This window comes from Protobothrops mucrosquamatus, unplaced genomic scaffold (assembly GCF_001527695.2).
Source record: "Protobothrops mucrosquamatus isolate PMUCROS unplaced genomic scaffold, P.Mucros_1.0 scaffold395, whole genome shotgun sequence".
Classification (NCBI taxonomy): Eukaryota; Metazoa; Chordata; class Lepidosauria; order Squamata; family Viperidae; genus Protobothrops; species Protobothrops mucrosquamatus.
This window is the reverse complement of record NW_015386726.1, coordinates 107904-133962: the sequence shown is the minus strand read 5'-3', so window position 1 is coordinate 133962 and position 26059 is coordinate 107904. Positions and strand designations below refer to the sequence as shown.

At 44.1% G+C, this 26059-nt stretch overlaps 1 protein-coding gene across 1 annotated transcript in view; it reads left to right on the top strand.

Annotated features, from left to right (window-relative positions):
* The window catches only part of LOC107287503, a 134721-nt gene that overhangs the window by 2191 nt on the left and 106471 nt on the right, over nucleotides 1–26059 (top strand). Inside the window, 3 exon segments of the mRNA XM_029284153.1 lie at nucleotides 213–232; nucleotides 12623–14176; nucleotides 24345–25103. Of these exon segments, the coding sequence (XP_029139986.1) occupies nucleotides 213–232; nucleotides 12623–14176; nucleotides 24345–25103 (2333 nt within the window).

Genomic DNA, 26059 nt, shown 5'->3' with positions numbered 1-26059 from the left:
TTTTTTCAGAGGATTGCCATCGGAGAAACTGAATAAATGCAATGATTTTGGGAAGAGCTCCCAGGATAGATTTCTTAATTCTGGAAGTATTATTTAGTTAGGTCTGATTCAAGAAAATTTGTTACTAAATTGTCCTATTCATTACTCCAAAACCTCTCAAACGCTGTATCTGGTCAAACAGCTTTAGGTAGAAGCAACATCTGAAGTGTCAGGCTCCGAGCTTTGTGGAAAAGTGGTATATGCAAGTTAAGCTGGGAAAACATATTTTAGCTCTTAATCGTATCGAAAATATTGGGATTTAAACAGTAAACTATTTAAGCTATTGTTTGCTTTTTTATATAATTGATTTGCATAACTTGTTTACCTGAGAAAATCTTCCAAATGTTTACACGTACATGCCTGCTTAGTTGAGTATTTCTTTGATGCAAAATCTCAGTTCCGCTGAAAGCAGAAAAGCAGCGAGTTTATGATTGCAGCTGTTGCCTCTTTAATAATAGTTTTACTGATCCAACAGTGCACCTAATGAGCAAGATTTTTTTTTAAAAAAAGGAGAGTATTTAATCAAGCTATTTCTTTTTATGTCTTCCTTTCCCTAAGTAATTAGAACCATATTTTCTGTTTATATACTATTCAGCTCCAAGGGATTTTTTTTTTCTATGTTGTATTGCCAACCCACTGCATTTCTCAAGGTTTTCAGTGGCACATTAGTGCCACAGTATTAGTTAAAGCAAATACCTGAATTTGTGATATCAAAGTGATCAGAAAAATGGATCCGATTGACATTTTAGGGAACCGTGGCATGACAAATTTGAGAAAACTGCTCTTATTGGAATGACCTTGCACATTTTTTTCTGTATTTAAAGCTTTAAAAAACTTTCGGTATATCCTGAATATTAAGTATATTTCTCATCTTTGATTGAAAGATTGAATTTAACGTATTTGAAAGTAGTACAAAAGTTCTGCAAAAAAAGGGCAGCATTTAGTTCCCTTGGCTGGATGTCACAGTGGTGTGGGATTTTTTTTCACATGGTCTTTGTAGTGTTTTTATGGTTGACCTTGATGTCTCTTCCCAGACTCCAGTACATTCTAGAGCAGTGGTTCTCAACCTTTTTAATGCCGCAACCCCAACCGGTCGTAAGTCGAGGACTAAACCGGTCGTAAGTCGAGGACTAAACCGGTCGTAAGTCGAAGACTAAACCGGTCGTAAGTCGAGGACTACCCAACCGGTCGTAAGTCGAGGACTTTCCCTGCCCGGGAGCGCCGCACATGCGTGGTTCCGCCCCCTGCACCGGCCGAGGCATAGCTGGCAAGCAGCAGAGACGGAGCAGGCTGACCACCAGCTGGCCCAGCCCAAGGGAGGTAAGGCACCCACCGGAAAAGGGGAAAAAAATGGCGGACAAAAAAAATGGCGGACAGCCTTGCTTGGCGACCCCCATGAAATGGTCGATCGACCCCAAATGGGGTCCCGACCCACAGGTTGAGAACCACTGTTCTAGAGCAATTGGCATGGCATATTGCCGTTGTCCGTTCTCAAAATGTGTCTCACCCATCTCGTACACACAAACTCACACACACTGGCGTGAATGGAGAATGCGAGCATGGCCGATGCATCTAAGGTTACTTCCCACCCTGTTCACAGTGTACATTAGTCATAATGAAGAAAGAAACATTGACATCTTCAGATGAAGGGTTTGCGATGGGAATGTAAAATGATACATTCCGTGATAAAAAATTACAAAGGCCGGCTACAAACTAGATGTTACAGGGCTACATTCTTTATATCTCAGTTGGTCTTACTTTGTTCCATTTATCTGAAAATTGATTTTCCCCACATAAGCTAATTAGACATATTTCTTCGCCTCCAGTCAGCCAGCCATTCAATCCTTTCCCTTAAAAAATAATAAAAATATAGATGGTATTTTGAAGGTCTTGGGGGCTACACTCACGCTTTGAAAAGACTGAGGTTGCGGTCTTTTCCCGGCAAACGCAAAAATGTTAGATTTTTTTTTACTGCAGTGGTTCTCAACCCCGGGGGGGGGGGCACAATGTTGTCCGCGAAGGCTTGAAGAAATGTCATGATTTAAATCTTGAGTTAAGTATTGGCCTGTGGCCACAAAAGGTGTTTAAAGGTGGGGGTGAAGAAAAGGTTGAGAATTGCTGATTTAATGAGTATTCAGGAATCTATTGAAAGGAACGTGTCTATGGAGATTCTCAGTCGTCCAGGTCATGGTTGTCCCAAAGGTGCTTTTCCAAAAGGCAACTGGACTTCCTTGTTTGTTTGTTTTTTTCTTTGAAAACATTTTGCTTCTTATCCAAGAAGCTTCTTCAGTTCTGAAGAAAACAAAGGAACTGAAAGGAGCCCCTGTTTAAGCACATCCGATGAGGAAAAGCAGCTGCAGGTGAAGAGGCATCCTGAGATGAAATAGAATGTGTGAATGACTTTGGGGAAAGAGGGTGAAGAGAAGCAGGGACAGTCAGAGGAAGAAATGTAGGAAGAAACCGCCCTAATGGATAATAATAATAATAATAATAACAACAACAACAATAACAATAGTAAAGTTGGAAGGGACCTTGGAGGTCATCTAGTCCAACCCCCTGCTCAGGCAGGAAACCCTATACCATTTCGGACAAATGGCTGTCCAGTCTCTTCTTAAAAACTTCCAGTGTTGGAGCATTCACCGCGTCTGGAGGCAGGTTGTTCCACTGGTTAATTGTTCTCACTGTCAGGAAGTTTCTCCTTAGTTCTAGGTTGCTTCTCTTCTTGATCAGTTTCCATCCGTTGCTTCTTGTCCTGCCTTGCGCTTTGGAGAATACCTTGACTCGCTCTTCTTTGTGGCAGCCCCTGAGATATTGGAACACTGCTATCATGTCCCCCCTCATCCTTCTCTTCGTTAAACTAGACATACCCAATTACAGCAGCCGTTCCTTATATGTTTTAGCCTCCAGTCCCCTAATCATCTTTGTTGCTCTTCTCTGTACTCTTTCTAGAGTGTCAACATCTTTTTTACATCACGGTGACCAAAACTGGATGCCGTATTCCAATGTGGCCTTACCAAGGCATTGTAAAGTGGTATTAACACTTCACGTGATCTTGATTCTATCCCTCTATTAATGCAGCCCGGCACTGTGTTGGCCTTTTTGGCAGCTGCAGCACACTGCTGGCTCATATTTAGGTGATTGTCTACTAGGACTCCAAGGTCCCTCTCACAGTTACTACTATTGAGCAAGGTGCCACCTATGCCGTACTTGTGCATTTGGTTTTTCTTGCCTAAATGTAGAACCTTGTTTTTTTCACCATTGAATTTCATTTTGTTAGATAGCGCCCAGTGCTCAAGTCTGTCCAGATCCTCCTGTATCCTAAGCCTGTCTTCTGGAGTGTTGGCTATTCCTGCCAGCTTGGTGTCGTCTGCAGGATAAACCAGATAAAAGCGGTGGGCAGGAAGTTCGTGCTTTCAGACTGGTGAGATTCTGTTAATGTTGCCTTACAATAAAATAGATATAGCTCATCTAGTGTTTCCTATTTGGTTTACCCAGGATGACTGATATGAGGGGACCTTCAGAGTAGTGGCCAAAATTGTGGAAACCTTTTGGGAAAAGTGTATTTTTGAGGTTTGATGGCTAATAACACCACCAGTACCATAAAATTATATATTAATGGAAAGACAATTTAATCAAGAATGTAATGCAACAAAGGTGGTTCAATTATCTGTACTGTATTCTATGAAAAGTTATAGCCAAATAACCAGAAAAAGGAAGCACAACTTGCTTAGGTCGATATCGGGTAGCTTTCCTTCCTCTGATTGTAGCCAATGAGCAGGAGTGTCTAGAGAGCCAATCAGGTGTCATCTTGTTTTGGCAATGAGCCAATCAGATCACAGTAGAGTTCAGTTATTGATGTCATGTATTGAAGCTGAGAGGAGGACATTTGTCAGTGTGTTATGTGATCGCTATCAAGTAGGTTGGGGTTTTTTGTGTTCTTTCATTGAGTGAGCTTGTAAAACGTAATAAAATTAAAGTAATGGTGAAAAGAGTTGACTGGTTGCCCAGAAAGCGATGTAAAATAGCATTATTAAGTGAACAAGGCTACAGTTATAAAGAAATTAGAAGAAAAATTGGTGGAAACTTAACCAAAGGTGGCATTTCTACTGTACACTTTTCCCAAAAGTTTTCCACAATTTTGGCCACTACTGTGTATCCAATATGTATCTACCCTGTCTTTCTCAGTGCACAGCGATCGGGCTTTGTCGCTCATTTCTTCCTTCTTTTTCTACATTTGCAGTTTACTTCGGGAGCTCCGGGCCAGAACCCCCTTGCTTCTTGCTTCCCATAGTGATAGTCCCTCAAGGAGGCCAGGGCTAAGAGACAAACCAGCCAAGGGGAGGCTTCATCTGAGGGAGAGTTGAGGCCGAAGCCTTGAAAGGGCAACCGAAACAGCCATCATGCCAGTCAGATCGCAGAGGGGTCCCATGGTGTTTTCCCACCAGAAAAGCCACCAAAATGAGGGCTGGTTGCCCCCCCCCAGGTTTGGCCATGTTGCCCATCTTGCATTGTCCTTTTGCATCAGGGGGCTTAATCTTCCTGTTTGAACCAGGGATGCTAGCATGATAGCAGTGTTCCATTATCTCGGGCTGCCACAAAGAAGAGGGAGTCAAGCTATTTTCCAAGGTGCCTGAAGGCAGGACAAGAAGCAACGGATGGAAACTAATCAAGGAGAGAAGCAACCTAGAACTAAGGAGAAACTTCCTGACAGTTAGAACAATTAGCCAGTGGAACAACCTGCCTCCAGAAGCGGCGAATGCTCCAACACTGGAAGTTTTTAAAAAGAGACTGGACAGCCATTTGTCCGAAATGGTGTAGGGTTTCCTGCCTGAGCAGGGGGTTGGACTCGATGACCTCCAAGGTTCCTTCCAACTTTNTTCTTCTTCTTCTTCTTCTTCTTCTTCTTCTTCTTCTTCTTCTTCTTCTTCTTCTTCTTCTTCTTCTTCTTCTTCTTCTTCTTCTTCTTCTTCTTCTTCTTCTTCTTCTTCTTCTTCTTCTTCTTCTTCTTCTTCTTCTTCTTCTTCTTCTTCTTCTTCTTCATAATAATAATAATAATAATAATAATAATAATAATAAAAAATGTGGGTGAAGGTTCATTCCCTGAGCTTGTGGGTTGGTTTCTGAATGTTTCGTTACCAGGCAAAGTAACATCTTCAGCAGAGTGTAGGGAGATGAACACTAACATCCCCTAAACTCCGCTGAAGATGTTACCTAGCCTGGTAACGAAATGTTTGGAAACCAACCCACAAGCTTGGAGAACGAACCTATATCTATTTGCCATTGCATGCTTAAATGTGTTTAACACAGTGGAGTCCCCAAGAGCCTCGATGGGGGCTGAAAGCAATTTTAATAGGGAGAGGATGCTGTGGGAGGAGTAGGGACCCTAAGAAAGAACACTGTGACCCACAAGGGGCTCAAATGCCCGACTGAGAGTATTGGAAAGAGAAGACAACTTTGGGGATCGTCTCTGCTCCATTATGGTGTTTTCTTCAAGGCGAGTCTCTTATCTCTTAGACTTAGAGGAGCATCATTTTCTCCCTGGCCAGGAAAAGAGTTTTCTTGTGTTGCTTACATCAGCTTACATCCCAGGATAAGAAGTAAGGGATGGAAAATTACCAAGGAGAGATCAAACTTAGAATTAAGAAGAAATTTCCCGACGGAACAAATTAGAAGACCTCCAAGGTCCCTTCCAACTTTGTTATTCTATTCCTGTTCCTGTTCCATTCCATTCTATTCATAATCAGTGGAACAGCTTGCTTCCAGAAGTTGTGAGTGCTCCAACGCTGGAGGTTTTCTAGACAACCATTTGTCTGGGATGGTATATCTTGAGCAAGGGGGTTAGACTAGAAGACCTCCAAGGTCCCTTCCAACTGTCTTATTCTCCCTTTTCCTGCCTTCTCCCATTTACCCCCATATCTGGAGGGTAAAACTTCCAGATGAGAGCGGGGGGGGGGGAGAATGGATCTAGGGAGGGGCTGGGTGCAGCCACAACCCTCCCCGAAACGCCTCTTTGTGGCCTGCTGGAGCTTGGACTAGATGACCTCTGGAGTTCCCGCCTCCTGGGAAGAACGGAGCGCGGAGCTAACCCTAGCACTCATTAGCATCACTAGGATATTAATAGCACTCTACTCTTCATTATCCAACCCTTTTGGGTCTCCCTTCTCCAGAATTGATGCCGTCAGAAACGCCAGGCTCAAAAATAGCTGGGCGGGGCATCTGGCCGCAAATCCGGCCCCTGCGCAGGGATTGGCCAGGACGGCCTTTTAAGGCCCGCCCACGTCCCTCCTTTCAAAAGGCTCAAGGCTGGTGCCCGGAGGCGCCAGTAGGGGGCGCTCACCCGCTTTATTGCGCCTGCTCCGCCCCGTCTGCTTGGCTGGGGAGGAGCGGCTGTGTGAGTTGTGCCGTGGGAATTTCGGGGGGGGGGAGGGTGACCGGGGCCGGGAGGAGGGGACCCCGCGACCCCCGGGGGGGGAAAGGACGATTGCCCCCTATTCCAACAGTAGGGGGGGGCCTCCCTGGTCGATTCTGCCAGGGAAGAAGAGACAGTGCGGCTTCTCCCCCCCCCCCCCCCAAATAGTGAGAAGGGAGGTTACCCCGGATTCCCCCGAAAGGGTTTGCTGGACTCCGAATTCCGAGGAGAGAGAAGGGAGACCCTTCCCCATCCTGCTCCAGCTGTGCATGCAAGAGATGCAACACTGGGGTGGGGGAAAGGGGAGAGAAAGAGTTGTGATGGTGGGGGTGGGGGAATAAAGGAACTATGTGCTCCTATTGTGCGTAAACCAGGTTTGCTTTTCAAGATTTCTAACAAGGGTCGGGGGAAATGGGGTCTTTCCTGCCTGGTACTCCTCCCCCTCCCTCTGCAAACGGTCCCATTTAAAGCTTTGGGGGGGCGGGGGGAGATTGGAAAGGACCAACTCTGTGCCTCATATGAAATTGCTGGCGAGGCTGTAAGACCCCCCCCATTATTTTTCCTGCTGTTCATAGAGTTCAGCTGCACCTCTGCAGAAGACCTTCCCCCCCCCCAAAAAAAATGAGGGCTGGCCTCCAAGGGTGGTGAGGAGGGGACGAGACATAGGAAGCCTGAAACCTCTTTTAATTTTGTCCCCTCCCCCCTCCCTCCTCCAAACTGTCCCTTTGCTCTGAATTTGACGAAACAATCACCTTTTCTGAACGAGAACAATCTGTGGATTCCTGAAGTTTCTTTTCTTTTTTTTCACCTCAGATGTAAATGCTGGCGGCTTCCTTGAGAGCTGCATGGCTTGAAAATCTTCTCCGGGGCAGTTCCCAGGACTGAAAACAGATTGGGAAAAAACACAACCTTTGGAGATCTGGGAGATCTACCGGGCCCTTCTGGATCGCTGTGGGAGAAGAGGCCGGAAATGGATGCAACCAACCCAGCCTGGAACGAAATAGGAAGAGGCCCGTCTGCTGCTCATCCTAAGAGCTGTGGGGAAGTCTGGGCAGGACCCGGGCAGAAGATCCTGGAGGAAGCCCTCAGTTCTGAGATTCAGCACTGGCACTTCAGGAACAGCCCCTTTCAGGAGACCGAGGGGCCACGAGAGCTTTGCAGCCGCCTTCACCGCCTTTGCTGCAGGTGGTTGCAGCCCGAGAAGCACACCAAGGCTCAGATGTTGGACCGGGTGATCTTGGAGCAGTTTCTGGCCGTCCTGCCTGGAGAGATGCAGCGCTGGGTGCAGGAGTGCCAACCGGAAACCAGTTGCCAGGCAGTGGCCCTGGCCGAAGGCTTCCTGCTGACCCAAGCAGAGAAGGAGCAGGGAGGACACGAGGTGAGAGACACTCCTCTTGAGAAATATGGAGGGATCTTCATGTACTTGAAATCCTAAATGTCTCCCTAAGAATTTTGGAGATTAATAAGGCAATGAGATGGTTAGAGAACCTTATTAGCAGCATTTGCTCCTGTGTTCTTCCAAATGGCATATTTGGAACAATTCTCCCATCGTCCCCTTCCATTCCAAATTATGGACACAAAAGGTCTAGCCAACATTGTGGGCAAGAAATGAAATTCCAGTTCTTGTCTCTTAACTTTGCTTCTTGGTCTATCCTTCAGGTTCTGAGGTCTTTGCTGGAGGTCGGCATCAACTGTCCTGAAGACGAGGTCCACCCTGTAAATCCCTCTCACAGTCCATGTTCCAGAAGGATTTCCAAGGAGGAAGGTCAGTGTGAGGCCCCCTCAATAGGTAAGGAAAGATCCTTCTATTGGAGGTTTTCCACGGAGATTGTCTATTCTCCATTTTCTTTATCTTGTCACGTGTAGTCGTTGGACTTTCTAGAAGGAGACCCAGAATTAACTCTTCTTCTTCATACTTGAAGGCTTAGGACCAGGGGTGACATGATAGCAGTGTTCCAATATTTGAGTGACCGCCACGAGGGGGATCAACCTACTTTCCAAAGCACCTGAAGGCAGGACGAGAAGCAATGGATGGAAACTGATGGAGGAGAGAACCATCCTAGAAATAAAGAGGAATTTCCTGACCATTAGAACAATTAACCGGTGGACTGGATTACCTCCAGAAGTTGTAGGTGCTCCATCACTGGAGGTTTTCAAGAAAATATTGGGCAACCATTTGTCTGAAATGGTATAGGGCAGTGATGGCAAACCTTTTAGAGACCGAGTGCCCAAACTGCAACCCAAAACTCACTTATGTATCGTCGGGTGTCGGGTAGGCGTGGCCCATTGGGTAGGTGTGGCCTATTGGGTGGGCGTGGCCCATTGGGTGGGCGTGGCTGCGGTGGTAACGGCAGACTGGGTGGGACTAAAAAGTTCAATCAATCAATTCCAACTTTGCAAGATCTTTTTTTTTCCCGCGAGAAGTTGAAATTGATTGAATCTTTTTTTTTTTTTTTGCATGCGGAGGCCTAAAGTGAAAAGGTTTTATAAAACCTATCTGAAGGCCTAGGACTGGGGCGACGGCGCGCATGCCCACAGAGAGGGCTCTGCATGTCACCTGTGGCATGCGTGCCATACGTTTGCTACCACGGGTATAGGGTCTCCTCCTGAAACAGGAGTGTGGACTAGAAGACCTCCAAGGTTCCTTTCAACTCTGTTATTCTAAGGTCCCACAAAGGAAATCTGTCCCGTCACTCCACATACTACCTTCCAGTGGAATGGAATGGAACGGAACAGAACCTTGAAGGTCTTCTAGCCCAGCCCCCTGCTCAAGGAGGAGAACCTATACCAGGGGTAGGCAACCTTGGCTCTTTTAGGACTCGTGGACTTCAACTCCCAGAATTCCTGAGCCAGCATGGCTCAGCTTGGAAACCTCTCCCTTTCTCCTCAGCACGGCTGGCTCAGGAATTCTGGGAGTTGAAGTCCACCAGTCATAAAAGAGCCAAGGTTGCCTACCCCTGACCTATACCCATTGATTCCCGTTTGCAGAAAACGGACCTTTCTAGGGATCTCCTGGGTTTCATTCTGGCTCCTCTATCCTGAGATACTTCTCTTTATTCTCAGAGACAAGAATAACTTTGGGCTTTTTTGATAGGTGATTTTGAGTAAATTCTCACACATTTCCCTGTTGGATTATCTCCAACACTACCTTTCCTTTCTGGCGTGTTCCTTCTCTTCTTTCATTCTCGGGCCCAAAGACGGAGCCCATGAAATGCCACTGAAGACTGAGGTTAGGATAGAGAAATGGGTGTGCTCTCCACAGTATAGGAAAAAGTCATGCCTTCTAACTACAAAAGGTGGAATTAATCCCTTTCCTGCTTCATCCATTCTCTCTCTTTCCCAGAGAACAAAATGGAGTCACCGTTGTTCATCGGTTGCTCTCTTTGTACTGGTGGAGCTGATGGAGCAGCTGGATCTCCAGCTCAGGTAGGAAAGAAAATATCGGGGGCTAATATAGGGGAGCAGGTGGAGACTGCTTTGGGGTCATTTGTGGTCTCAGTGTATATGATATTGCTATTCCAGAGCATTGTGGGACAGGGAAATTAGGATTCAAGTTAGTGGTCAGTCACACTTAGCCTGCTCTTCTCAAGGCTTTTTTGGAAACACTGAATTCTTTAGTGGTTGTATACTGAACCTTCTTATCTGAGAATATCAGCTATGGGCATTTTATTACTAACATGAAATTAGGAATACAATTACTACGCATATAACAATATTTATAATCTTCAGGGAGAACCTGCCACTCTACATTGCCTAGATCAGGGGTGGGAAACGATGGCCCTTTTATGACTTGTGGACTTCAACTCCCAGAATTCCTGAGTCAGCCATAAAGGGGCCATAGTGCCATCTCTGGCCTAGATGGAGACAGTGTTGTGTGTACCCTCTCCTTAAGAGGTAAGGAGATGGTTTTATTTATTCATCAAATTTCTACACTGCCCATCTCGCCTAAGTGACTCTGGGTGGTTCATAAAATAGTATAAAAACAAAGAACAACATTAAAACAGTTAAAAACAGAGTTAAGATTTACATGTTAAAAGTTAAAAGAGTTTAAAAATTATCAAAGTTAAAAGTTTAACCCTCAGCTTGGGGACAACAGCAGAGAGGGACCTCTCCCCTAGATGTTACCAGCCAAAATTATTTAACAAGTAAGATCTACAACGTGTCCTCCCTGCCTGACTTGGGTCATATGAGTCGATTTGAGAAGCAGTTCTTCACATAACCTGGTGCCACGAAGGGCTTTAAAAGTAACAACCAACACTGTGAATTGGACCCAGAAGCAAACTAACACCCATTTCAGAGGTATTGCATGTGCAACCCTAGAGGCACCCAGAACTGCTTGTGCCACTGCATTCTACACCACCTGCAGCTTTTAGATACTCTTCAAGGGTAGTCTCTTGTTGAGCACATTGCAGTAGTCCATCTAGGAAATGACCATCTAGGGCGTGAGTGACTGAAAGGAGGGCTTCTTGATCCAGGAAGAATTGTACCTTTGTGCACCTCCAAAGTTAAGCAAACGTCCTCCTAGCCATGACTACATGACTCAGGAGGACACCCAGATTATATATTAGGTCCGTGGTGGCGAAGCTATGGCACGCGTGCCACAGGTGGCACGCAGAGTCCTTTCTGTGGGCACGCGCGCCGTAGCCCCAGTCCTGGGCCTTCAGCTCGGTTTTATGAAACCTTTTCACTTTAGGCCTCTGCCACCGTGTGCAAAAAAAAAAAAAAAAGGTTTAATCAATCAATTTCAACTTCTCGCGGAAAAAAAAAGATCTTCAAAGTTGGAATTGATTGAACTTTTTAGTCCCACCCAGTCTGCCGTTACCACTGCAGCCACGCCCACCCGGCACCCAACGATACATAAGTGGGTTTTGGGTTGCAGTTTGGGCACTTGGTCTTTAAAAGGTTCGCCATCACTGTATTAGGTCCTTTTGGGGCAGTACAAGTCCTTCCAAGCCAAAGATGTTAAACCCCAGAGGTGGAAGCCCCTTCTATCCACAACCACTCATCTTAACAGGTTCAGTTGAAGCCTGTTGTCCCCCACCCAGACCCCCACAGCCTCCAAGCACCATGAGAGCACATCCACAACATCACTTACTTCACCCAGGAAAGAGATGTGCACTGGGGTATCATCCTGATGATACCTCATCCCATAGCTACAGAGAAAAAACAACAACAGTGCATTAAGCCCCATAGCATTTTAGAAAGCAGGACCCACAGGCTGGACCTCTCACTCCCTATTGATTGGGATTGATGCCAGAGGAAGAAGGTAAAGCAGCACAAAACCACTCATTCCCAACTCCTGGAGTCAACCCAAAAGGATACCGTGGTTCATGGTATCGAAAGTTGCCGAGAGGTCAAGAAGAGCCACAATGGATGCCCTATCCCTGTCCCACTCCTACTAGGGATCAACCAGAATCATTAATGTTGGTTCTGATTCTGTTCCTTCCTCGTTCAGGGTCCTGTGTCTTTTGAGGAGGTAGCTGTTCATTTCACCAGTGAAGAATGGTTGCTGCTGGATCCCAACCAGAAAGTCTTGCACCAAGAAGTTATGTTGGAGACATCTAGGATTGTGGCCTCTTTAGGTAAAGTTTCCTCTGGAGGAAAATTAAGTCAGATTGAGGAGATCTAGATGGGTTGTTTTTTTTTGCAGCTTAGGAGATCTGTGCAGATCTTGTTAAAATGATGACATCTCCTTTGTCTTTTCCTCTTATATTAATTCTAGTCCATCTCTGCAGTTCTATGTACCGAAATTTTAAATGAATAAATATTCATGTTGCCATTTACCTGCTGCTCCCCTTGCAAATGCCAATGAATAGATACAAGCTAGAGACTGTCATGGGGAGAGCAAATTGAAGACTTTTCTGATTTCTTTTTCTTCCCCCTCAAGCAGTTGGTGATCAGGACAGTGAAAATTACCCAGAGCCAGATGTGGTGCCATCACAAATAATCAAAATTGAAATACAAGGAGACACATCTGCAGATAAGTGTGGAAAAAGGAGATATGAGGAAAACCAATCTTATAATGGGAGAGAAAAATCCATTCTCGATTGCACAGAAACAGATAATTTCCTGACCCAACACGATTGTAAAGAAAGCAGAATGGGAAAGTGGCAAGGAAGTGGTGAAATATTTCAAGCAAAACCCAACTATAGCAATCAGTGCAACACTGGAAAGAGCTTCAGCAATAACAGTAACATTACTCCCCATAAAATGATCCATGCAAGGGAGAAGCCCTATAAATGTGTGGACTGTGGAAAGAGCTTTCGGTGGAGAGGTAATCTAGCTACCCATAAAAAGATCCATTCACGGGGAAAACCCTATAAGTGCACAGACTGTGGAAAAAGCTTTAGCATGAACAGTTCCCTTACTTCTCATAAAAGGATCCATACAGGAGAGAAACCCTTTCAGTGCACAGTGTGTGGAAAGAGCTTCAGTTTGAACAGGTGTCTTATTTCTCATAAAAGGATCCATTCAGGATTGAAACTTTATATATGCAACGAATGTGGGAAAAGTTTTATTTTAAGCAGCTCCCTTACTAATCACATTGGTACCCATAGCAGAGAGAAACTATATCACTGTACTGACTGTGGGAAAAGCTTCAGGTGGAAAAGTCACCTTACTTCCCATGAAAGGATGCATACAGGGGAAAAACCATACGAATGTAAGGACTGTGGAAAAAGCTTCAGTATGAACAGTTCTCTTACTTCTCATAAAAAGATCCATACAGGAGAGAAACCCTATCAGTGCATATTGTGTGGGAAGAACTTCCGGTTGAAAGGTCATCTTACTTCTCATAAAAGGATGCACACAGGGGAAAAACCCTATCAATGCATGGACTGTGGCAAGAGCTTCAGTATGAGCAGTTCCCTTACTTCTCATAAAAGGATCCATACAGGAGAGAAACCGTATCAATGCTTGGAATGCGGGAAGAGCTTCAGCAAAAGCAGTATTCTTAATTCCCATAAAAGGATCCACACAGGAGAGAAACCCTATAAATGCCTGGATTGTGGAAAGAGCTTTAACAACAGGAATCACCTAACCTCCCATAAAAGGATCCACACAGGAGAGAAACCCTTTAAGTGCACAGAGTGTGGAAAGAGCTTCAGTTATAGTGATTCCCTTACTTCTCATAAAAGGATTCATACAGGAGAAAAACCCTACAAGTGCATGGAGTGTGGAAAGTCCTTTATTCAGAGCAGTCACCTTACTTCCCATAACAGAATGCACACTGGGGAGAAACCATATAAATGTATGGAGTGTGGAAGGAGCTTCAGCAGCAGCAGTTCCCTTATTTGCCATAAAAGGATCCATTCAGGGTTGAAACCTTATATATGTAAGGAATGTGGAAAGAGTTTTATTTCAAGCAGCTCGCTTACTAACCATATTAGTATCCACATAGCTGAGAAACTGTATCAGTGTACAGAGTGTGTGAAAAGTTTCAGGTGGAAAAGTCAACTTATTTCCCATAGGAGAATACATACAGGGGAAAAACCCTATCAGTGCAAGGATTGTGGGAAAAGTTTCAGTCTGAACAGTTCCCTTACTTCTCATAAAAGGATCCATACGGGAGAGAAACCGTATAAATGCATAGAGTGTGGAAAGAGCTTCAGCAAAAGCTGTAACCTTACCTCCCATATAAGGATCCACACAGGAGAGAAACCCTATCAATGTACAGAGTGTGGAAAGAGCTTCAGTTTGAACAGTTCCCTTAATTCTCACAAAAGGATCCACACAGGAGAGAAAAAAATATACATTAATGATGTGTGGAAAGAACTTAATGTGGAACAATCAACTTATTTTCCATAAAAGGACCCATGTGGGGAAGATGCCTGTAGTGATTGAAGTAATTCCTGTGAAAGAATCCAATGTGATATCAAACACATTGTACAGTAAAGGCATAAAATGCAGAGAACTTCAGTCAAGAATTTTGAACTGATTTCTCTTAAAAGGCACCATTTGAAGGAAATAGGATGTAAGCAAAGTATTTCAAAGTTTTTTTATTGTTCCTTTGACGTAGTTTTTTTGCAGGATTTTTTTGCAAAGTTTTTGGAAGTGGTTTGCCATTATTACCATCATAGAGTTGAGAAAAAGTTAGTGGCCTAAGATACCCCAGCTGGTTTTGTGCCTAAGGTGAGAGTTCCCTTAGCCCCACATGGGAGAAATATGTGTCTTGAAGAGAAATTATAGAGCAGGAGTCTTACATTCCATGAAAGGAGAAACTATATAAAAGTAAGAAATTTAGTAAGAATTTCAATACAAGGTGCTCTCTTATTTCCCAGAAAAAGTTTCCTGCAGGGGAGACAGTACAGTATGAATGTATGAAATACAGAGAATCACCTTGTTGATCTGTTTTACTTCCCAGAAAAGGATCCACTTTAAGGATGTAGGAGTACAAGGATCCTGTGAAAAGAAGTTAAGGAAATCTTCCTTCGTTTGGAGGATCACCACAGAAAAAAATGAATAAATACATGGAGAGCTGCCAGGATATATATCCTAGTTCCAGAGGTATTACCCTAGTCAGTTAGGTCCAGCTCATGAGAATCTGTTATTAAATTGCCCCATTTGTTATATCAAAATCTCTGCCTGGTCATGTGTGTTTATCTAGGCGGAAGCAACATCTGGACAAAGTCCGGGATCAGGCTCCAGGCTTTGTGGAGAGCTGACATGTATAAGCAAAAGCAGGGGAAAACATTTGTGCACATTTTAGCTGTAACTACTGAAAACACCTGCCTTCCTTAAACAAGTAGCAAAGTATTAAAACTTTTTTTTTAATCAGTGAAAATCTCTCCCGAATGTTTATATAACTGTTTAGCTAAGGATCTCTGGTTGCAAAATCACATTAATCCTGCTGAAAACAGACGTGCAGTCAGTACATTTATGATTGTACTTTACTTTGAAAATGGTTTTATTGATTCCAGTGTACCATGAGCAATATTTTTTTTAATAAAGGAGAAAGTTCAATTGAACTGTTTCTCTTTATGTCTTCAGTTCTCTGAGCAAGGCAACCAGAATCATTTTCTAATCTTCTATCATGAAGAAATAACATTCAGCTGAAAGCAAATTCATCGGTTTTTTTCCCTATTATATTCCAGAACTACTGTTTCTCAAGATTTTTGATGTCACTTTAGTGCCTCTGGCAGATTCCTGAATTTGCGATATCAAGATGATCAGAAAGGTCAATCCTATATGAAGTTTTAGAGGATCATGTCATTACAAATTTGAGAATGTCTGGCATGATTTTGACTCTTTTAATCTTAATGTAGCTTTTTAAAAAAAAACTGTTTCAGTATATCCTGAGTATTAACAATATTCCTCTTTTGAAGGGTTAGTATAGTAAATTATTCAGAACAGTTGTGCAGTGTAAATGTTGCCCCTAGTTAAGATACACCAAAGGAAGCTAAAAGAAAAAAGTTTAATATGTTGGAAAATCTTTAGTGAGGGGAGCAGAATGGGATTGGCCTACAACAGGCATGTCAAACTGCCAGCCCACGGGCCAGATACATCACGCCAAAACTGCACCCACCCCATTGCCCGGCAATGGGGGAAAAGTCCCAATACATCGCGTGATGTGACATCGTGAGTTTGACATGCCTGGTCTAGAAAGTTGTAGAAAGAGGTGGAATGATTTCAGATCTGACTTGTTTCAAAGAATTCACACTGCACAATGATGCATAGAAATCCATGGAATATGAGAAAGGCATTATCAAGCAGATCTACCTATAAACAAAGCAACAAAGTCTATAAAACATGGAAACTCTTCTCTTATATAAATGTATGGCATTTGTTAGGAACTTTCATATTTGTGTCATTTTAACATACAGAGAGAAACCATGTGGCATTTAAAATGGTTTAAGCCAGTGGTTCTCAACCTTTTTAATGCTGCGACCCCCCAACCGGTCGTAAGTCAAGGACTAAACCGGTCGTAAGCCGAGGACTAAACCGGTCGTAAGCCAAGGACTAAACCGGTCGTAAGTCGAGGACTACCCAACCGGTCATAAGTCAAGGACTTTCCCTGCCCGGGAGCGCCGTGCATGCGTGGTTCTGCCCCCTGCGCCGGCCGAGGCGTAGCTGGCAAGCGGCAGAGACGGAGCAGGCCGACCACCAGCTGGCCCAGCCCAAGGGAGGTAAGGCACCCGCCGGAAAAGGGGAAAAAAATGGCAGACAGCCTTGCTTGGCGACCCCGTGAAATGGTCGATCGACCCCAAATGGGGTTGTGACCCATAGGTTGAGAACCACTGGTTTAAGCCATCATCTTGCTTAATATCCGAGAACTCAAAGGGGTACAGAGAACTGAAATTTTTAGTGACTTTCTACAAATGTGACCTACAAGCAATAGGCCCAAGTTTGGGAAGGCAGGCAAGAGCTTCTCCAGAGGCCCAATTGAGTAATGGGGAGAGCGAGAGAAAAAAGGGAGGTGTTGGGGGTCTGCCTGAGAAGCTCGAAAGATGCCCAAATTGTGTTTTTGACTGTGATGTCTCCAGTGCTGCTGGCCAAATGCTTCATACTCAGCCAGGTAGAGGACCGTTGGGAAGGGCAGCTGGTGAGTCCTTTTGCAGTTCACAAGTTCTGCAGGTCATTTTCTTTTCAACCAGAGCTAAAATTGAGGCTGTTTTCCAAAGCTGTGTGTCATTGCTGAGATGCAGAAGAGAAATCAACCGATGGTTTGACATTTGATTTTCATTCTGTGCCCTAAACAACCGGACGCAGGTTTTGTCCAAGCCAATCTATCCTTAATGGGGTCCTTTTCCAATAATGCCCCACCAGGAGGCCCACATCCCACTCCCCAATACCACAAAACATGATGAGGAAGTCTAAAAAAAATAATAAAGACGACACACACACCCCAAATCCCTCAGGTGGAAGAGAGTCGTGCCTAGCTGAGGAGACTGCGACTGGCGTTTTCCCGCCTAAACCTGACAAACGCTTCCCGGCATTGGCTCGCCAGGCACACGTGATCCGGCAGGCTTCGCTCCCCTCCCCGCGGGTTTCCTCCAGAGACCACAGAGGGAGGGGGGAAATCCACCCTCGTATGGAGGGCGACTGAGCATGCGCGCCTCCCAATGGACATCGCCCAACGTCCTGCCACTTTGAAGCCGCGCGCGCTCGCATGCTGTAACCGTTTCATCTTCTAAAATGAATGGAAGTCGAGGACTACCTGCATTAAACTTTTCAGATATGTTACCACAGAGCATGACGAGGAAGCGTAAAAAATAATAGACACCCCTCCCCAAAAAACCCCCTCAGGGTGAAGACGGGAAAGTCGCGCATCGAAGCGGTTGTGAGGAGACCCGGCGATTCTGTTTTCCCGCTCAAACCCGATGGGCGTTTCTCTCCCGCCATTGGCTCGCCAGGCTCACGTGACCCGGCGGGTTCTCCTCCCTTCGCTCCCCTCCCCGAGGGTTTTCTCCTATCGGTGGCCGAGGAGGGAGGGGCAGCTCTCTAGTTCCTGAACTTTCTTTTCTTTTCCACCTCCGATGTAAATGCTGGAGACTGCTTGGGGGATGAATGGCATGATAATTTTCTCCGGGGCTTTCTGTGCAACTCTTTCAGATCCCACGGCTGAAAAGACCTTTGGGGACCCAGGAGATCCACAGGGCCCTTCTGGATCCCTGTCAAGAGAAGAGGCCCGAAATGGATGCAAACAAGCCAGCCTGGAAGGGAGTGGGGAAAGGCTCTGTTTCTCCTCAGCCTGGGAGCTGTGGGGAGGTTTGGGCAGGACCCGGGCAGAAGATCCTGGAGAAAGCTCTTAGTTCTGAGATTCAGCACTGGCACTTCAGGAACAGCCCCTTTCAGGAGGCCGAGGGGCTGCGAGAGCTTTGCAGCCGCCTTCACCGCCTTTGCTGGGGATGGTTGCAGCCTGAGAAGCACACCAAGGCTCAGATTTTGGACCGGCTGATCTTGGAGCAGTTTCTGGCCGTCCTGCCCGGGGAGATGCAGCGCTGGGTGCGGGAGTGCCGAGCAGACACCAGTTGCCAGGCGGTGGCCCTGGCGGAAGGCTTCCTGCTGACCCAAGCAGAGAAGGAGCAGGGAGGACACGAGGTGAGAGATGTTCCTCTTGGGAAATATGGAGGGATCTTAATCTGCTTGAATTCTTAAATATCTCCCTAAGAGACTTCATAATACAAGATGTTTAGAGAACCTTGTTAGAGAAATGGTTCCTCTGTTCTTCCAAATGATGTATTTGGAACAATATTCCCATTGGCTTCTTCCATTTCCACTGATGGACATACCTATGAGTTGCAACATTGTAGGCCGAACAGAAAATCCAGTTATGCTCTTCCTGTTCTATTCACTTCCTTGTTTATATTTCAGGTTCTGAGGTCCTTTCTGGAAGTGGGCGCTGATTGTTCTGAGGCAAGGGGGGATCCCAGAAATCCTGCTCAGGGGCTGTTTTTCAGAACTGTTTCCAAGGAGAAAATTCAACATCACGATGCCTCATTAGGTAAGGGAAGATCCTTCTATATCGGGTTGAAGGTTTTTCAGAGAGCTTCTAGCTGTTCTTAATTCTCTGTCTTCTCATGTTTAGTTGTTGGTACTTATTGTTGTTATTGTTAGTTGCGAAGTCGTGTCCAACCCATCGTGACCCCATGGACAACGTTCCTCCAGGCCTTCCTGTCCTCTACCATCTTCTGGAGTCCATTTAAGCTCACGCCTACTGCTTCAGTGACTCCATCTAGCCACCTCATTCTCTGTCGTCCCATTCTTCTATTGCCCTCCATCTTTCCCAGCATCAGGCTCTTCTCCAGTGAGTCCTTCCTTCTCATTAGGTGGCCAAAGTACTTGAGTTTCAACTTCAGGATCTGGCCTTCTAAAGAGCAGTCAGGGTTGATCTCCTCTAGGACTGACCAGTTTGATTGCCTTGCAGTCCAGGGGACTCGCAGGAGTCTTCTCCAGCACCATAGTTCAAAGGCCTCAATTCTTTTGCGCTCAGCCTTTCTTATGGTCCAACTTTCACAGCCATACATTGCAACTGGGAAAACCATGGCCTTGACTATGCGCACTTTTGTTGGCAAGGTGATGTCTCTGCTTTTTAGTATGCTGTCTAGATTTGCCATAGCTTTGCTCCCCAGGAGCAAGCGTCTTTTAATTTCTTGGCTGCAGTCCCCATCTGGTGATCTTGGAGCCCAGGAAGATAAAATCTGTCACTACTTCCATTTCTTCCCCATCTATTTGCCAGGAAGTGAGAGGGACGGATGCCATGATCTTGGTTTTCTTAATGTTGAGTTTCAAGCCAACTTTTGCACTCTTCTTCACCTGCATCAAGAGGCTCTTTAGTTCCTCTTCACTTTCTGCCATTAGAATGGTATCATCTGCATATCTTACGTTGTTGATATTTCTCCCGGCAATCTTAATTCCAACTTTTGATCCATCTAGCCCTGCCTTTCTCATGATGTGCTCTGCATATAAGTTAAATAGGCAGGGCGACAGAATACAGCCTTGCCGGACTCCTTTCCCAATTTTGAATCAATCAGTGGTTCCGTGTCCAGTTCTCATTGTTGCTTCTTGACCCGCATATAGGTTTCTCAAGAGACAAATAAGATGGTCTGGTACTCCCATCTCTTTAAAAACTTGCCACAATTTGTTTGATCCAAACAATCAAAGACTTTAGCATAGTCAATGAAGCAGAAGTAGATGTTTTTCTGGAACTCCCTAGCTTTCTCCATGATCCAGCGTATGTTGGCAATTTGATCTCTAGTTCCTTTGCCTCTTCGAAATCCTGCCTGTACTTCTGGAAGTTCTTGATCCACATACTGCTGGAGTCTAGCTTGTAAGATTTTAAGCATAACTTTATCTGCATGTGAAATGAGTGCAATGGTGCAATAGTTTGGACATTCTTTGGCATTGCCTTTCTTTGGAATTGGAATGTAAACTGACCTTTTCCAACACTGTTGAGTTTTCCAAATTTGCTGGCAAATTGAGTAGCTCAGCTGGAATACTGTCACCTCCACTAGCTTTGTTATTGCTCAGCTTTCCTAAGGCCCATTTCACTTCACATTCTAGGATGTCTGGCTCGAGATCAGTGACCACCCCATTGTGGTTATCAGGGACGCTTAGCTCGTTCTTGTATAGTTCTTCTGTGTAATTTTGACACCTCTTCTTAATCTCTTCTGCTTCTGTTAGGTCCCTGCCATTTTGGTCCTTTATCATGCCCATCTTTGCATGAAACGTTCCATTCATATCTCCAATTTTCTTGAAGAGATCTCTGGTTCTCCCTATTCTATTGTTTTCTTCTATTTCTTTGCACTGTTCATTTAAGAGGGCATTTTTATCTCTTCTAGCTATTCTCTGGAATTCTGCATTCAATTGGGTGTATCTTTCTCCCTTGCCTTTCATTTCCCTTCTTTCCTCACCTATTTGTAAAGCTTCCTCAGACAGCCATTTTGCTTTCTTACATTTCTTTTTCTTTGGGATGGTTTTAGTTGCTACCTCTTGTACAATGTTGCAAACCTCCGTCCATAGTTCTTCAGGCACTCTGTCTATCAGATCTAATTCCTTAAATCTATTTGTCACCTCTACTATATATTCATCAGGGATATGATTTAGTTCATACCTGAGTGGCCTAGTGTTTTTCCCTACTTTCTTCAATTTAAGCCTAAATTTTGCAACGAGAAGCTCATGATCTGAGCCACAGTCAGCTCCTGGTCTTGTTTTTACTGACTGTATAGAGTTTCTCCATCTTTGGCTGCAGAGCACATAGTCAGTCTGATTTCTGTGTCGACTGTCTGGTGATGTCTATGTGTAGAGCTGTCTCTTGGGTTGTTGGAAAAGAGTGTTTGCTATGACCATCATATTCTCTTGACAAAATTCTATCAGCCTGTGCCCTGCTTCATTTTGTACTCCAAGGCCAAACTTGCCTGTTATTCCAGTTATCTTTTGGCTTCCTACTTTAGCATTCCAATCCCCCATGATGATAAGGATATCATTTCTTGGTGTTGGTTCTATAGGTTGCTGGAATTTGCATCGTAAGTCATTGGGATTGTAAATTGAGTCACCACAATTATTAAGTGAACACATGTTGTAAATGCAGATCCAGTCTAACCAATGGGGTTTTTGCCAGACAATGTAAATGGGAACTGATTTCCAAATGCCAGAATTGCCACATGAGACCATGGGGAGCAGTGCGACCATTTGAGATAGTCGTGACTTTTTAAGCCAGGTTTAATTTTGAACCTTTATGATCATAAGTCAAGGAGAAAAGATGTATACTGAGAGTTGTTATTTGAACTTTCAGAACTTTCTTTTCTGGGCTGTAAGGAGGTTTATAAAAGATAAAGAACGAAGACACCCCTGACTCCAGCTTAGCCTTTTAAGAGCTGCATCCATGCCGGTTTCAGATTGCATTTTAGAAGTAGTTTTGTTTCTGCCTCTTCCCAGCTTTTTCAACTTTTTTGTCTAGGAAAGAGATAAAAGGGTTAGTGGTTCTTCTTCCCGTGACTAACCAATAGTAAACCTACTTATCTGAGAAAGACAGATAAGGGCATCTGGACTTGCCACCTGGTTAAATCCAATTTACCAAACCTAATAATATCAAATCTTTCAAGAGCTAGGAATACAATTAATTCATAACTAACAACTTTAATAATCTTTGCTGCCCTATACCACTTAGATGGAGAGGACCTTGTATGTAACTACTTCTTCAGAGATCAGAATGATTTTATGACATATGTTGAGTCCAGCTGGGGAAATGCCCACTTAAGAATTATAATTCTTTTTTAGGATTTGGAAATTAAAGAAGATCATGCAAATTCTATTGAGTTTGCAGCATCCAATCTGAGTCAGTCACCGGGACCTGAGATTTATTCCTACAAGCTTCAGGACTCGTACTGGAGCCCATCCTGAGGGAACTTTTCTCTCTCCTGAATGTGCACACTGGACTTAGCATAGAACAGTCTAGTGCACATATTCTGGAGAAAGAGATCTTCCAGCACAAGTTTGAGAGCTTGGAAGAATAAATTCTGGTCCCGATGACTGACTCAGATTGGATCCTGCAACATTATCTGGGACATATATATTTGCTGTTATTCTATTGAGTCTGATCACAAGGATTCTTCCTTGTTCAGGGTCCTGTGTCCTTTGAAGAGGTGGCCATTCATCTCACGAGTGAAGAGTGGTTGCTGCTGGATCCCAGCCAAAAAGCCCTGCACCAAGAAGTCCTGTTGGAAATGTCTAGGATCGTGACCTCTTTAGGTAAAGGTTCCTCTGGAGAAAAGTTTGAGGATTGAGGAGTTAATAAAGAGCTTATTTACAGTCTAGGACTGTGGTGGCGAACTTATGGCACGGGTGCCAGAGGTGGCACTCAGAGCCCTCTCTGTGGGCACGCGTGCTGTCGCCCCACTCCTAGGCCTTCAGCTGGGTTTTATAAAACCTTTTCGCTCTAGGCCTCCGCCGCCGTGTGCCCAAAAAAAAGGTTCAATCGGTCAATCAATTTCAACTTCTCGCGGGGAAAAAAAAAGATCTTGCAAAGTTGGAATTGATTGATTGAACTTTTTAGTCCCACCCAGTCTGCCGTTACCACCGCAGCCACGCCCACCCAATTGGCATGCCCAGCCAATGGACCACACCCACCCGGCACCCGATGATACATAGGTGGGTTTTGGGTTGCAGTTTGGGCACTCGGTCTCTAAAAGGTTTGCCATCACTGGCTTAGGAGATCTGTGCAGATCTTGTTGAAGTGATTTCTGATCTTTTCTTTTTTATCTTATATTAATTCCACTTCTCTTACATAGTGTTCTAAGTACTAGAATCAGTCTGATAACCAGTCAGTCTAGAAAGGATTGATATGCAGTCTTGGGATGTTGTTTGGGCCCTGTGTTAATATTGCAGAGGTGCTGGGAACATAATCAGGGATATTTTTGCTTATTTCACTTGTCCTAATCAATTAGAACAATTAATCAATGGAAATGTTTACCTCATGGAGTTGTGGGTGCTCCATCACTGGAGGTTTTCAAAAATAGACCGGACAACCATTTGACAGAGATGGTATAAGGCCTTCTGCCTTGAGCAGGGCTTTGAACTAAAACAGTGTCTTTCAACCTTTTCTTCACTACATACCCCCTTTAAATATATTTTGTGGCCACGGTCCCGGACCACCAAAAGTTAACTCAAGATTTAAAGCACTAGACTGTTCTTTTCCTTGCAGATGTCCATGAATAGATGCAGGCTAGGGACTGGCATAGGGATAGTGAACTATATGTTGTCAAGTTTTTGATTTCTTTTTCTTCCTCCTCAAGGAGTTGATGAGCAGAAGAATGAAAATTTCCCAGAGTGCAGTATAGCGCCATCACAAATTATCAAAATTGAAATACCAGAAGAGACATGCACAAATAAGTGGGAAAGGAGGAGATATGAGAAAAACCAATCTTGCAATTGGAGAGAAAGATCCGTTCTCCAATGTGCAGAAATAGATCACTTCCTGACCCAACGTAATTCTAAAGGAAGCAGCACAGGAAATTTTCATAGAAGGGGAAAAAGTTTCAAAGTAAAATGTAATTTTAGTAATAACTGCAAAATTGAAAAGAGCTTCAGTAGTAATAATATTTTACCCGGTAGAGTGAGCCATGCAACGGAGAAGCCATATAAATGTGTGAACTGTGGAAATAGCTTTAGATGGACTATTAATTTAACTACTGATAAAAAGATCCATCCAGTAGAAAAGCCCTATATGTGCATAGACTGTGGAAAAAGCTTCAATATGAAGAGTTGCCATATTCCTCATAAAATGATCCATAGGGGAAAGAAACCCTATCAATGCATAGAGTGTGGGAAGAACTTCACCACAAGCAGTAACCTTAGTTCCCATAGCACAATCCACACAAGGGATAAAAAATATGCATGCATGATGTGTGGAAAGAACTTCAAGTCAAGAAAACAACTTACTTCACATAAAAGGAGGATGCATGCCACAGAGAAACCCTATAAATGCCTGGACTGTGGAAAAAGGTTCAGTATGAAGAGTCTCCTTGATTCTCATAAAAAGGTCCATACTGTAGAAAAACCCTATCAATGCATAGAATGTGGGAAGAACTTCCACACAAGACATGATCTTACTTCACATAAAAGGGTTCACACAGGAGAGAAACCGTTTCAGTGTATAGAATGTGGAAAGGCTTTCAGTCACAACAGTGCCCTTACTTCTCATAAGAGGATCCACACAGGAGAGAAACCATTTCAGTGTATAGAATGTGGAAAGGCTTTCAGTCACAACAGTTCCCTTATTTATCATAAGAAGATTCACACAGGAGAGAAACCGTTTCAGTGTATAGAATGTGGAAAGACTTTCAGTCACAACAGTTCCCTTACTTCTCATAAGAGGATCCACACAGGAGAGAAACCGTTTCAGTGTATAGAATGTGGAAAGAACTTCAGCACAAGCAGTAGCCTTAGTTCCCATAAAAGTATCCACACAGGAGAGAAACCCCATCAATGCATAGAATGTGGGAAGAACTTCCGCACAAGGTGTGAACTTACTGCACATAAAAGGGTTCACACAGGAGAGAAACCATTTCAATGTATAGAATGTGGAAAGACTTTCAGTCGAAACTCTTCCCTTACTTATCATAAGAGGATCCACACAGGTGAGACCTCCTATCAATGCATGGAGTGTGGAAAGAATTTCAGGAAAAATAGTGACCTTATTTCCCATAAAAGGGTTCACATAGAGGAGCAACTAGAGGTAGTTCTTGAATTGCAACCATAATGGAGTCGGCCCATCATAGTTGGTGAGTTGCTCATGTATCAACCCGATTTTACAACTGTTTTTTGCAGTGATCATTAAACAAATCACTGTAGTCATTAAGTGAAGGATTAAGCAAATGCCAGTTTTTCAGTGAACAGAGTTCACTATGGGTGCAGTTTTGCGGAAAACTGGCATCTTGGGTTTTTAGCAAAGCCTTCATAAAATGTGGTAACATGACAATGAGACACTGCAAATGGCTGCAAATGCAACCTGGTTACCAAGCACCCAATGTGTAGTCATGTCAGTTTGGGAGCCCCTAAAAATTAGAATTTCAAATCCAAGTCATATGTCCCCACCAGGTAGGCCCACTGGAAATTTGAACAGTTGCCAAGCGCCAAGTTGTAAGTTGAGGACTTCCTATCTAGAAATATTCTCAATGTAAAAAGGGTAATGGCAAAACAGAACCCCTTATTTCTCATAACAGGAACCACAGAGTGGGGAAAATTATAAATGCATGGTGTGTGGAAAAAACTTCAGGTGGAGCAAACAACGCAATCCCCCAAAACAGCCTATTTGGTCTAGTGGTTAAGGCACCAGATTAGAAAACAGGAGTTTGTGAGTTCTAGTTCTATCCTAGGCATGAAAGCCAGCTGGGTGATCTTGTGCCATTCACTCTCAGCCGACTTTTCTGGGAAAATGAGGGAGAAGTATTAGGTGTGAGTGCGTGTGTTCACATACAAATAATGCCTTGTGCTATCTAAAATAATAAATTTGGGATGCAAATAAATCAAAATAAAAGGGAACACGGGGAGATGCCTTTTGGGACTGAAGTGTTCTTAATTCCTGTAAAAGGATCCACTGTGATATGAAACCATTAAAGGCATTGAACACAAAGAGAGTCTGCCTCATTTCCTATAATGTAATCTGTGGAAGAC